We start from the raw sequence: 14,451 nt of genomic DNA, 5'->3' as shown, positions 1-14,451 counted from the left end.
TCATCCTTAAAAACCATATACATAAACATGAGCTTTCAAATACATTCTGCATTAATATGTGCATATCTAACTAAAAACCACCACTGACATCCCCTGATGTTTTGTTTTCCTGTCATCTGACAAAAGCAACAAGATGATGTTAAAATGGTCATGGGAATCAGACATCCATAAATCTCCCTTCATTTGCCACTTATATGCCTTACTTATGTTTTTAGGATCATGATTTTAATGTTTAACAAATGTCTTTGTATCTTGTTGCAGCAACTTCCCAAAGCCCTGAGAAATCTCATTAAAAGAACCCGAACACCAAGTTAAGAGGGATTTTAGATAATGAATAGATCAGCAAGAGGTTGTGAGGTCAGTTTAAGCCATACAGAGATTTAGTAGATATTTTCTTCTCAAAACAGAGTGCTGGACAGCCTATTACTTTCATCAGACTAAGAACACTTTTACTTCATCCAGATTTCTTATCCCATAAGATATTTCTTGACGTAATAGTATTTTTCATCATTTCAGTGTATTCTTATGAAACACAGCACTCTCCTTATGATTAATGTAATGCAGACTTGCAGCAATGTTGAGGTAACATTGACGTGATGGTTATGATGTTGATGAGGAGTCTGTGTAAATATGAGATGATCTGCAGATTTGTCTTGATGGAGAACATTATATAACAGCCCACCGCCCTGGGTCGGATGATTGACAGATAAAGAGATATCTGCAGTCTCCGTGCTCATGTATGCATATGTGCATGTGTGTGCGGTCTTGGACAATCATGTGACTTTGATGCAGAGGGGCTTGGCCTGTCAGTATCGACTCAGCATTGCAGATCGAGGGGATTAGCACATTTATACCCCCCATCGTGTTTTGCCGGCATACTCTGACCACACACACACACACACACACACACACACACACACACACATTTTAAAGATATAAATGCAGTCTCCACATGCTCACTGACAAAACAAAAGAGGCTAACGGGAAGCAAACTGCACACACATATACACAAGATATCACTAAAATCAGTTATCATAGCCACAAGGAACATTCCTTCGTTGTCATTTCGCAGTCTTCCTCTCATTAACATGGCCTTTTAATTAGCTGCCACTCTCTATCTCTGTAGAAATTACCTCCCTGGAGTCCGGCCCCACACACACACTTACAATTTGATTGAGATGGTCTGTGAGGGATTCTAGATGATAAGCATCAATTTAATCTTAATGGGTTTTTTTTTTTGGCCTGCCTTTAACAGTTTGGCTTTACTGTTGGCTCACTTCCTCTAGGTTTATTGACCTCTTCATATACATTTTAAAGAAGAAGCTAAGATACTGCCTAGTTGTCAAACCGATTTTCTGATCTTTTTTTTTTCTGATCTGTAACTATAGTTCTGATGGCTAAAGTAAGTTCCATTTTACTATGATATTATAAAGACAAAATTTTGTTTAAAATTTTATTTACTGGTATTTATGTTGTCACTTTGCAGTACTAAAACCAAAAGAAATTATTAACATAATGTCAGGAAAATTAATCATTCAAAATAAATATAAAAATAGCACTTATTAATGATTAACAGCCAAATTGTTAACTGTTATATATATATCACATCTTCAAACAGTGCAATGTTAACTACAGCAGGCAACTATGCCCTGGTTTTTGTGAATAAGGCACAATCTGTTATTATCGGCCTAATTTGCATAGAAAGTGGTGTGTTTGACTTCTGATTAACTGATTTATTAACAATGTAGCTTAGTCAACAACTTGATTGTTGTCAAGTCTTAGGCGGCAACAAATGCTGTTTTGATTTGTAATTTTTGCGGCTTTTGTGACTCTTAATGACATGAGTGAGTGAGGCCCTGGATAAAACAGAGAATAAGATATAAGAGCAGACAAAGAGGATGACGAACAGCAGTACAGCTGTAACAAGAGGTCTTCTGAGACAGGCTTAGTGTTATGCTAAGTGAGCATGTCATTTAATCATTTTATCTTAGCTAAAGGCAAAGGAAAAAAGCAAAGTGCGGAAGAGAGAGCAAGCGTGAGAGACATCTAAATAATAAAGTACACTGACTTTTTTATTATATGTAAAATGAGTTCTGCAATGCTGAATGACTCTAGTTTAGTTTCAAAGTGCTCTCAAATGAGCCAGAAACTGAATGAGCTTTAGAGATGTTACTGCTCTGTTGGGTTGCCTTTCTGCTTCTAAAAATACCCAACTAGCACGGCTAGAACCAACCTTACGCTTTCTCAGCAAAAACAAACTACGTTTGTATTTTTAAGATTCTTCTAAAATGATAATCACATTGACATGATTCCTTTAGGAGGTTCTGAGCAAGGTTTAATCTACTGCTTGTAGAGGAGAAAGAGAGTATGGCACTTACATCTTTGGTAATAAAGGAGCTCAGCAGCGTCACAAAGGACCAGAAGAAGATTCCACAGCTCAGAATGACCTTTCTGTTGAATCTGTCCCCCAGGTAACCAAAAATGGGTGCAGCTATCATGAAACTGCAGATGAAAACTGGAAAGAAAAACAGAGACGGACACATTTAACTTTCATTTTCACATTTCTCTTTCAGTTTCACATTTTTCTTTCAGTTTCACATTTCTCATCGTAGAATTTCATTGCAGTCGAGATCAAAATGACAATGTCAGTTCTTAAAAAATGGCCCACTTGTGCGGATGAAAACAAAAAAGTGGATACCATATCAACTTGTGAATCCACAACCTTTTGAAGCTTTAAGATTCCCTTTCTGTTTCCATAATTCAGTTCCTACCCACAAGCCACTTATGAATGACTGCACATTAACAAATAGCCAGATAAAACTTACTCTAAACCTAATACTGTTCTTATCACAAGATTGCTTTAACCAAGCAGTTTCCCATTACTGAGCAATTGCTTAATGCTGTCATAATTCACATAATTGATTAAGATGCTACCTTCATCTTCCAATTTCTATATATTTTTTAATTCTGTTTTATCATTTAATTCTGATTTTTTTTGTCTTTTTCATAGGGACTTTTTCTACGTGTTATGCAATGTGAGGATGTGTTTACAAGCTTACAGACAAGGAGAAATGCACTGCTAGTGTCATGATCTATAATACATTTACATCCTGCTTTGTGCTGTGTTGAGTATGGGCTGAATTTTTAGCCATCTTCCACCCTTCACCAATGGCCATGTTTGGATTTTTAATAACTCCCCATTTTAGCGGAAGGCTACATTTCCTGAAGCCACCGGAAACATTGGCCTGTGTTATCCTTGGCTGCTAGTTCAAGCCAAAGCCCGACCTGACTTGAGTATATCCACTCTAGAAACAGGCACGGAGCCTACACCAAACCTGCTGGGAAATCAGAACTCTCTCCACACACTTGAATCTCTACAAATTACAGCAGCACATGCTAAATGATCTGCTATTTCATCCCTGAGTTCTCTCGCTTAGTGTTCCTAATTAGGCTGCCTTTGAAAATCATTCCAAAAATGAAAAAGATTTCAGGATGCTCGATGTTGAGAATATGCAAGAATAAGTTAACTATGTTTGTGTGCTGTAAATGAGTAAATACAAAATTTAAAAAAAAATGTTTTCTATTTCTATTTTTTTATGTAATTTATTTCTGTGACTGATCATTACTCCTTCAGAAATCATTCTATGTGCTGATTTGCTCTTCAAGAAATATTTTTCTTTATTAAAATTAAGGTTGAAAACAGTTACGCTGTATGATATTTTTGTGTAAACTTTTTCTTTGTGTTTCTTCAAGATAATATTTAGCTTAAAATATTATGGTATTATGGTTATTATTCTTGCTACAAAAGAAAGAAAAAAGAAAAAACTAATTGAAATGAATGTCTATAATGTGCATTTATCAGAGGATACATTTTCATAGATGATTTAATGAATGAACAGAAATCCCACAGGCTATGATCCATCTGAGCACAGCTCAACTTAAGCAATCAACACCTCTCCTTCTTTCTGAGATCCTGATCTCCTCCCATTATTCTGAGCTGTCTGAGCCATGTCCTCTGTTAATTCCTCTGTTAATGACCTCACTTCTTGTCTGTGTTCATCACATCATATAACACCTGTGTGTTTCTGTGTGACTGTGAGACAGAGACAGTGAACATATGGACCAGCACCAAACACACAACATGTGTGCAGTGAACTGCTCCTAAAATATTCATGCCTCATCTTTCCCCGATGAACTCTTTGCTCTGAATTCTTCGCTCGTTAAGGACAGATTCCTGACAGAGGGACAAAGAATAGACATTACATTTACATTTAGCCATCTAACAGATGCCGAGTCAGAGCAATTTACAAATGAGACACAAAGTAGGCACACTTAAAGAGCAAGTACACACTTTTAAGCTTTTTTCCTGCATGGTTTAGTTTAGTTGTTCAAACCAAATCTGAAATGAACTATATTAAAAGCTCTTTTGTAGCTCTCGAGAACACTTCATTTTGATTGGTCATCCTCACCATTTTGCATCCAAATTCTTTTCTGTAATGACGAACGAACTGTATACTGTATTTTGACCAATATTCCAATCAACCGTTGGCCTTCAAAGCATATTTTAAAGAATAGCTATTATTCCTTTTTATTTTTTTATTTCTATGTAACTTAATTACTTTACTAAATTAATTTAATTACAGTACTATTAAATTCTTTTTTATTTTAATCTTTGACTGAAGAGGTTTTTTTTTTTGCAGTTTGTCCTCTGCAAGGTGCTCTGACTTGAAGTTATTCCCCTGAAGCATGAACATACTTCCTCATAATGGTATTTCTGAGATGCCTTGAGGCATGTCACACACCTCACCTGTCTGTCCAGGTGACTACTGTGGGTATTTTTTTAACTTAAAGCATGTACGAAAATATGTACGTTTATTAAGAAAACATGAGCAACTGTGTAATGTGTTTCAAACGGCCTGTAACTGTCATTCTAGATTCGCTCTCGTTTAGAGCGCAATGTTCCTCTGTCACTCACCACTACTTGCCTTCTATTTAAAATTTATGCTGTCTCGAAACTGTCAGAAATGCTCCCAGATAAATAGGTGTACACACTTACACTCCTCTGTTATCCTCCTTATTTTTTTTCCTTTAGGGATAAAAGATGATATAAAGATGGAGTTCATCCGGTCACAGCTCTGACAGAGAATGACTAACACTGCACCTTTACCCCTTGCTTACTTGCTTTCTTTAACCCGTCTGACAGAGCGTGGTGACCCTTAATATTTGGTCTTTGTTGCAAATGCAGGATCCCACTAGTTCTTCAATTTGATATTCCACTGCTATAGTTAGCTTGCACAACGGGTTTGCTGTTTTCCATGCTTTGTTTTTAGAAACAGGAACCAAATAGACTAACTACTCCGACTTAATATATACAGTAGGTTATTTGTATATACCCTATCAAAAAACATTTCGGAGTCCACAGAAAAGTCCTTTTCAAACTTTGCATTATGTTTGCAATGGAAGAAATGGTTTCAGTAATTGTGGTACAGTGATTCATTGTAGGGAGTCAATACTTGTCTATGGAAAGCCAAGCAGACTTACAGTACCATGTGAGACTCACACTGTGCTAAAAATATACACACGTGAGATATAAGTGAATGTTGCCTATAGAATGGCATGAAGGCTGGTGAATGAATCCTTCTTGAATGAGAAATTATTTAAGGATCGGCTAAATACAGTCAAATTGATCACATTATCTTAAATTAATCCTAAATGATTCCATATCAAACCATATTCTACTGTACACCATTGTTTCCTGCAATGCTTTTCTGATTCATTAACTAATGATCTGGTTTTATTTCGTAAATCAAGATTCCAAACAAATGACTCATAGGAGGCAATTATTTGAATTAACTTTTGAAAAACAGTTTTTTTGGAGTAGTATTGGATCAGTTTGGCAGATCTTTCACTGAACTGAATCATACGGAGAAGTAACTAAATCAGCATCTCACTAACTTACTGAACTGCAAGTTATAATCATTTTGTGGCTATTTTTAATCAATGAAGAAGAGTTTGTTTTCTTTAAAGAAATACTTTCACACAATAAGGACACATTAAACTGATCAAAAGTCACAGTTAAGGATTTTATATTGTTAAAAAATATATATTTCCAATAAATACTGTTCTTTGTTCATAAAATAATCTAAATTCAGCTTTATCATCACAGAACAAGATAACATTTTGAACTATATTAAAGTAGAAACTTAAATTTTAAATTCTAATAATGCTACACAATATTAATGTATTTCTGATCGACCAAATGCAACCTGGTTGTGCATTACAGACTTTTATTAAAAACATCCAAAACTCTTACTGACTTCAAACGGTGTGTATTACGTTTTAGGAAACTGCTGTATATTGGGAAGAACAGTTTTTAAATGAATGTGCTTCATGTGATGCAGTAAGGTGGAATTTTTGCCTGAACTTCCTGTATCTTCAAGACACTCTCAGTGCATTCGACATCTAGTATCGACCTCTAATTTTCTTTAACTATGTACTGACTTAAGGAACGACCAGATTTTTCCCACAGTACATGAGATGCCACACGCCTCAAACATCTCAGTTTCGAATTTGCGGTTGAAGCTTGACAACAGAACTCTGTTATGAAATACAGAGATGCCAGTTCGCATTCCACTACCTGAGAACTGCTGTAAACAGAAGAAACCCAACCTGCTTCTGTTGATGCAAATTACAGCCCGATTCAAATTACATACACTAATTATCCACTTTAAATCACATAACAGAAAAACATAAGTCATGGTATAAACATTATGTTGCTGACGTTTTGTAATGTTGAGCTCTACAAAAGTTGCTTTAATAGGCTCATTAGGCGATTTTGCACTTCTAGACACATATTTGGGCTCTGTCATATCTGGGTTTTCCCCATACAGCCAATGGCTATTTGAGCCAGTGTGGGCGAGTGTGATTTAATGGGCAAAAGTGGGTCATTTGTGGTGCGCTATAGCTGTGGATGACTAAACTAATGACATCACACTGCATTTAATTGCTTGGATATCTTTCATTGGCAGTGTTCAAAAACGCCTCTACTTTGTGACTCAGTCTTCAATCGCAAGTAGGAGTGAGTGATGTAATAAGTGTAGGAGTAGCCTCAGAAAATAATGAGACACCTAGAATCAAGACAAATCAATATCAATCAACGGTCATTTTTTATTTAACAGATTCAATGAATTGTGCATTAGAGTGTCTGTGTAGGCTGAATCGAATGATACTAATGCTTGCTTTGATCAAAGGCCAAAGCTTTATTAGAGAATGTTGCTATGACAACAGAAGACTATACCTGTACTGCACTGTGCAGTTTGTGACTCAGTCTACAAGAATTATCATAGCTTTAACCAGCATTGTCCTGCCATCAAGGAGAAACACGCTCGGCCATGAAGCCTTCACCTGTGTGACAATAACGACTTCTGTTCTCCTCTAATCATTTCTTTTGGACGACATTCGTATGGTGTGTGAGTGGGTGTGAAAAATCGTGACTAGCTGGTCTAAGCAGAATCGGCCAAGAGGACACACAGAAACACAGCACCTCAGGGTGGAATCAACACAACTTCCACTCCACTGCTGAATGCACAGAAAGAGTTTTGACTTTCCGAAAGCGAAGCCGTCAGGACCACTAGTTCATTTAGAAAGTGTTATAAAACCTACAAATTGCTGGCATTAGGATGGAAATTGTTATACAACAGGTTAATAAGGGGAATGCTGAACTCAGTGAAGACATCAAAATTAGCCAGAAAGTGTCAGGGACAAAAAAGCTTAGTTCTGGAAAAAAAAGTATTTTGCTTCATGAATGCATCATTACATGAAGAGTATATAATGTGAAACTGCATCTATAGAGCCAAGGCAAGAGGGTTTTGATCATTTGCTGCAAAACTGAACTAACTTTTAAATGTTAGTTTGCAGAAGAGATTGTGATATCGACAGGACTGAAGTTTCTTATGAGCGCTTTTATCTCTGATCTGTAAAACACACTCTTTAAAATAAAGGCCCCAAAAGGTTGTTTTTGCAGTGATGCCATAGAGGAACCATTTAAAGAACCAATGAACAGTGATTTAAAAAATCTTAAAAAAAAAAAATGTAAAGAACCTTTTTCGAATAAACGTTTTTTGAATTTGAAAGATTCCATGGATGTTCAAGGTTCCTTATTGAACCATCAATGCCAAATAGAACCTTTAATTTTTAAAAGTGTAAAGATATTTTTTTTTCTGTTTATTTAAGGTAGTCTGAGAGAGTGAGTAACATGCATGTTAACACACAGTTGTTCATGTTTGTTATATCGGTGTGTCTTTGTGTGAATAAAGGCCTGTTTGCTCTTGTATGCAAGTTATTAAACTCTCTTTAGTTGACAGTCAAGTCCATGATCTGACCTTGATGGAGGATACACTCTCTTTGTCCTCCTTCTGTTCTTCTGTTAGGAATCTCTACGCTGAGCCAGTGGAGTGTGTTCATCATACTAAATTATCACACTTCTTTTATCGGCTCACTCCTGCTTTGCAAATGTTTTCATAACTTCTTGATCTCATAATCTTATAGCCAGGCATTTAGGGTAATCTAATCAACAGACCTTGGCCTTTAAATGTGATGTTCAACCAATATAAACAGACAGTGAGAACAGTGCCCTGCTATTATGTTATACAGCAGTTTTTAAGGTGTTTATAGTGATGCTTGCTTGGTTTTTTTACTTATATATGTATATATTATATATATATATTTTTTTTTTTTTTTACCTGCCAGGAAACATTGGTGACATTCTTTTTTGATTCGACGGAACTGCACGTGTTAAACACTGACAGATAATGATCATGGGAATATCATGGGAATATTTAAAATATGTAAACTGAAAAGCAAGTGCTTAGATGGTTAAGAGGCTGTGTGCAGGTAAGAAAGGAACGCAAACATTATCTAAGAGAGTGTAGACAAGGAGTGTGCATTCTCTATACACTGAAGTAGTTTCGTTTCTGTTTTATCTGAACATACCTGAACATCATTTTCACTGGACAGTGACTGAGTCAGGTGCATGAAGGTATGCAGGTACTGCATGTCACTGAAAACTTATTCCACTAAAAATACAGTTTAGGTACAGTTTTTTTATTGACTGCTGAAGCTCATTAACCCTGTCATGAAATGCATTTGGCATGAGTTTGGTATGTAAATGTTTTTGCAAGACGTTTCTATTGCCCACCAAGTCGGCATTTATTTCATTAAAAATACAGAAAACTTAAATATTTTGAATACAATTTAAAATAACTGTTTTCTATTTTAAAATATTTTAAAATGTGATTTATTCCTGTGATGGCAAAGCTCAGTTTTCAGCATCATTACTCCAGTCTTCAGTGACACATGGTCCTTCAGAAATCTGCTGCTCAGGAACGATTTCTTCTTATAAATGTTGAAAACAGATGTGCTGTGTAATAATTTTGTGGACACCTTTTTTTCAGGATTCATTGATAAAATAGCAATCTGTTACATTATAAATGTCTTTACTGTGATCAATATAATGCATCCTTGAATGAATATATGATATATATTTCTTTATTTAAAAAAAAAAAAACCTAATGCAGTGTACATTAATGTAATGTTAAGCATTTTTGGTTGTAATCTTACAAATGTCATACAAAATATAAGGCTAGTACTGTACTATTAACTTTAAACTGTTTGCAGTAATATGCCTGAAACCGCAGAACAATCGGATAAAGTGAATTATGCATGTCCGAACCATTCATTCTTCAGCATGCTCAGACAAATGACAGTCTGTGGACTTTGCAGGTGCAGAGAGACAGATGCTGAGGAAGTGACATTAAACAGGAAGCTGTCTGACGTCTGTGTATATTTGTGTATGTGGATGGATGGATTGTGCATGTGTCTTTTCTCATTGTGTGTTTACAATCTATAGAGGCCTCAATAGAACATGAGGGGATGTTGAGTTGTTTGAGAGTAAAAAGACAGCGCAATGAATCAAGCCAAAGCAAACAGATGAAAGTATAGTGGAAGCTGAACAAAGACATTCAAAGCTCAGCTTTTTCATGAAGAATATAATAACACAGTAAACAGTGGTCACCTATAACAAGATAAATGGTCCTTAAACTGAAATGCAAGACATCACATCATTGAGAAAAGCATAGGAAGTTTAAATTAGTAGCTGCCCTACAATAGAAAATAAGTCTGTCTTTAACACAGAAAATACTCTGATGTCATAACTAACAGCTGATACTCCTAATCCTACAACTTACATAACTGTTTAGCCACTGGAGAGATGCATGCAAAAATACCATCCACTATCACTTCTCATACACTTCTGTCAATGTTTAGTGCTAGCAGCAAGGAAAACGGATGCGTCACAGCTGCGATGATGGAAAGCTTTCAAGTGACTATTATGCTGCTCTGTTCAAAACTGTTCAAAAGGCTGACGACAAATGCTTAGCCATTAGCTCAGGGGCAGCCTGTCTATGAATTAGCCACCCACAGTACATCCCTCCACTTCCTCATACACAGAGAAAGAATATAAAGTATTTTTTCCACCCCCATTAGAAATGTGCTTGAGCGAAGCAAACTTTAATAGAGATGTCCTTAAAACATGATTTAAATGGACTTACATCAAACAGCCGAGGCAGTTATATCGCAATATGGCTGAAGTGGTGACAATTTTTGATTCAGTTAGCACTCATATTTTTTCCCTTTCACTTTACTGTGGCATTCGCAAAGCTACAGTTTTTTTTTTAAATGAACATGCAACATGTTTTATAAGACAGCTGGAAGTTTTCAGAATTAAAAATGGGAATAACATTGAGCACTGAATGAAAAATAACACAAAGCACTTTCATGTGGTTTACAGCATGCAGTATCATTTTGAATTGGAGAGTGCTGTTTTGTTTCTGTACGCCCATATTAACTGCACTTCTTATGTGAAAGTGGTTTTAAAAAATTTGGGTCAGTGTTGATTTATGGGTGGAGAGCGGGAAGAGTTTGTGGATTAGTGCTGGTAAATGAGGCTGACCTGTCCCAGGTCATTTTTAGATACAAAAAAGGCAAAATAGTAATTAGCCAAAATACTACAAGGTAAAAAGTTAAAGTGTACCATTATGACTGCATAGGTCCGTTGACGATGATGATGACAATGGAGCGAAACTCTCATAGTAAAGGTTTTTCAGTCTCCATAATAACAATTAGAATGTATACAAAATGAATTTGTAAAGCAAAACCTAGCAGTCTCAGAGATAAAATGCTCTGTATGATGATGTATCATAAAACTATGCAAAGCACTAATCTTTCTAAATCTGCTTCGGAACAATATCTATTGAGAAATATTGTTAATGCAACTGACAGCTCCATTTTAAAAACACTATGACTAAGCTTGACACTCAAAAACATATTCACTTAACACATACACCTGTTGCATACCCCTACTGAAAGTATGAAAAATATTCCAGTTTTCAGCCTGGATTTTCCTCTTTACTGTAAATCTGTCAGGGAGGTGTTATACGCTCTCTTCTCGGTTCACATTACAATTTCCCTGTAAAATTGTGCAACATTATAAAGTAAAATGGTGCCTGGTGCTTCACCTTTAAACCTCAATGAAGGTTTTTCAGAAAATGTTAATATGCAAGGATGTTTTTGCGAGAAAAAGTTTAGCGTATTAGGATGGCTACCGATGTATCTTATGGAAATGCTACTTAATTCCTATCAACACAATCTCTTTTTTTACTGTGCATATATGTTGATACTTCAGATGTCGTGAATCATTTGAAAACACTTATGGTAAACTGCTCACAGGCCATTCCTGTAGTGTTTGTCAGATTTTTGCATTGACATTTGGCATCCAGACAGAAGCTGCTGTCATGCCTATGACGGATATATCTGTGCTTCTACCCAGAGACTCCACCTTTGGATTTTTTTCACCTAACCTTCATGCTCATGCATACCTCCTTCAGAATTCCTCCTCAATGAAGGGCTTAGCTGATGCTTTCACCACAACACAAACACACAGGGCTGCAGTGCATACCCACTGAACATCACCAGCAGTCCTCTCGTTTACTTCATTGCAAACCATTTCAAAGAAACTACTTCATGCTTCAGTAGTGTTTGATTTATGAGTGTGAGAGCACATGTTTCTTGGCCTATTATGTGTAAGTTGTTGGGTAAAGCTTCACTGAAATAGGCAACACTGTTTGTAGCATACCAGAATGTAGCAGTGACATTTTTTTTATACACCACGATTACCGCAGCCAAGGTTCTGCGGTGAAGCCTTGCGACTGTGTGGCCCGCATGTGGAAGTTGTGGTAAATGGTGTTAGGTTATTACACTTTTCACCACTCACTATTAGCTCTCAGCTGTACGCGTGCCTTTCAACAGATCTGAGAGGGTGGAGAGGAGCGCCGCTGATAAAAGGGAAGATCAACTCAACACTTTTCAGGTGAATAGTGTTAGCACAGAGAGTGTAGGACATTTACATGGTGAGTAGGCACACACTATGCACAGAAACACACTTCTTTGAAGAAACACAGTTGCACTTTTACAACCTTCCACAGACAGACTAACAATACAACAGCCTAGATGTTTTAAATGTCCACAGGAGGTTTTAAATCGAATCCAGATTAATATTTATATTCAGAAGTTTCATCAGTTTGGTGTGTTGGGGAAGCTCTTTTGAAGCTATATAAGGATATAAAATGCCAACCATGGACTTGAAATGAAGCAGTGAATCATTTCTTCGGACAGATTCTTTTGAATGAACCGTTTTTTTTTTTTTTTTGAACTAATTTACTAAAATTAATCGTGTGAAACAGTGAATTGTTTCCTTTGGATAGGTTCTTTTGAGTGAACTGTTCAAACAAAGTGATTTCCAAAGGTGAATCACATGAAGCAGTATATTGTTTCTTAAACCAGTTTCTTTTTTCAGTGAATGAATGAATGAATGAACTGTTCAAACTATAATTAATCACATTTCCCAAGACTTCTTGAAAGACAGAATAGTTCAGAATTTGTGATTTACTCGCTCACTTCACTCAACTCTAAAGCTTCATTAACAATATAATTTGATATTTAAAAAAATCATGTAGCGTCTTGTCACACTACACTGTCACCCAGTAAGAAAATTTTTATAAACTGGGTGCACTCACTGCTCTCAGTCAGTTATTTCCCAATAGAGCACAGAAAATATGTTCTGACACTGAAATTCCTTCACCATGGACAATAAAGGTAAAAGAAGTCAACCGTATATGGGAAATGGAGCTTTAACTATGTTTTTACAGTACCAGCTTTGGTTAGAAACCAGAATTGAGTCGAGAAAAGATAATATCCTATAATTTTCTTGCTTACGGCTGGTTAGACTTCATGTTGTAGCTGGGAGCTGGTGTGTGAGAAGCGTGGGATATGGGCTTTTTTAGAGTGGGTGTGGAGTTTTCCTCTCCTGCCCAGAGCTGTACATCTAATGATAGGTCAGCATTCAAATGACAGTGTATGTAAATGTGTGTGTCTATGCTGAGGTCCTTGCCAATGCTGTTTAAACCAATGTGACAAATTTACTCACGTTAGTAAGTGCAAATGCACACAAACCCTCACGTACACACATAATATATCAAAGGATCACACCCATGATCTCTCTCCCTGGATGTACTGTAATAAACGGTTTGACCTTGAGAGATGTATTGTGTGTGGATGGGTGGTTGAGTCTAGAGGGGACAGAGAAAAATAGACCCGCGCCTTGTATTGATTTGTGCATGTCTTCATCATACAACAAAAAATACTCAAGGTTTGTGCCAAGCCTAATCTAACTCTAATGCCTGAGGGATTATTTTGGGTCACTGTCAAAAATGCTTTGTTGTGTTGATCACTGAGAGAGCTTCAGTACAGATTGGGTCTGATGGTTTTTGTCAGTTTATTAGCTTTCTCTGTTCCTGTATTCCATTTTTGGAGGAAATCTGTCCAAGCAGACATTTTAAATGATAGGGAGGATGGCTTTGTGAATTTCATTTGAGGCGGGCCATTTCCTGGCTTTGGGGTTAATGCTTGCTGTGACTGGCTGCAGGGTTTTGATTGGCACGAAGCTTTGCGAGCAAGGTGTTTAAAGGGGATCAGTGAAGCTCTCGCCCCCATCCCAGGTGAGACATGGATTAAAAAAGTATTCACAGACATTATATAAAATACAAATAATATATATCCCATATGTATATGAATTTTGGGGAAAAATTAGCTTAATTCTGCTAAACATTGGATTAAATGGTTAAAATTGTGCGGAAATATGTCCTTGACATTTCTTTTTGAGATTCACCCATCAGGCTGATCTAAAGCAGATTCAAGCTGTAAGACCTACATATCTATTCATAGCATGTGCAGAGATGTGGATTTGCTGTATTGATTGCTCATTACCCAGTGTCAGAGCCAGACTGATGAAGAGAGAAATTGGGTTTTTATTTTTTCCCTCAGTTTTCGTATTGACAC

At 36.5% G+C, this 14,451-nt stretch overlaps 1 protein-coding gene across 1 annotated transcript in view; it reads right to left on the bottom strand.

Moving 5' to 3' along the window:
- LOC132141311 (sphingosine-1-phosphate transporter SPNS2) overlaps positions 1–14,451 on the bottom strand; it is a 64,050-nt gene that overhangs the window by 25,711 nt on the left and 23,888 nt on the right. Inside the window, exon 3 of the mRNA XM_059550717.1 lies at positions 2,379–2,515. Within this exon, the coding sequence (XP_059406700.1) occupies positions 2,379–2,515 (137 nt within the window). The remainder of the gene's footprint in view (positions 1–2,378; positions 2,516–14,451) is intronic.

The sequence above is a fragment of the Carassius carassius genome, chromosome 5 (assembly GCF_963082965.1).
Source record: "Carassius carassius chromosome 5, fCarCar2.1, whole genome shotgun sequence".
NCBI classification, from domain to species: domain Eukaryota; kingdom Metazoa; phylum Chordata; class Actinopteri; order Cypriniformes; family Cyprinidae; genus Carassius; species Carassius carassius.
Note: the sequence above shows the minus strand (reverse complement) of the source record. Positions and strands in the feature narration are given on the sequence as shown.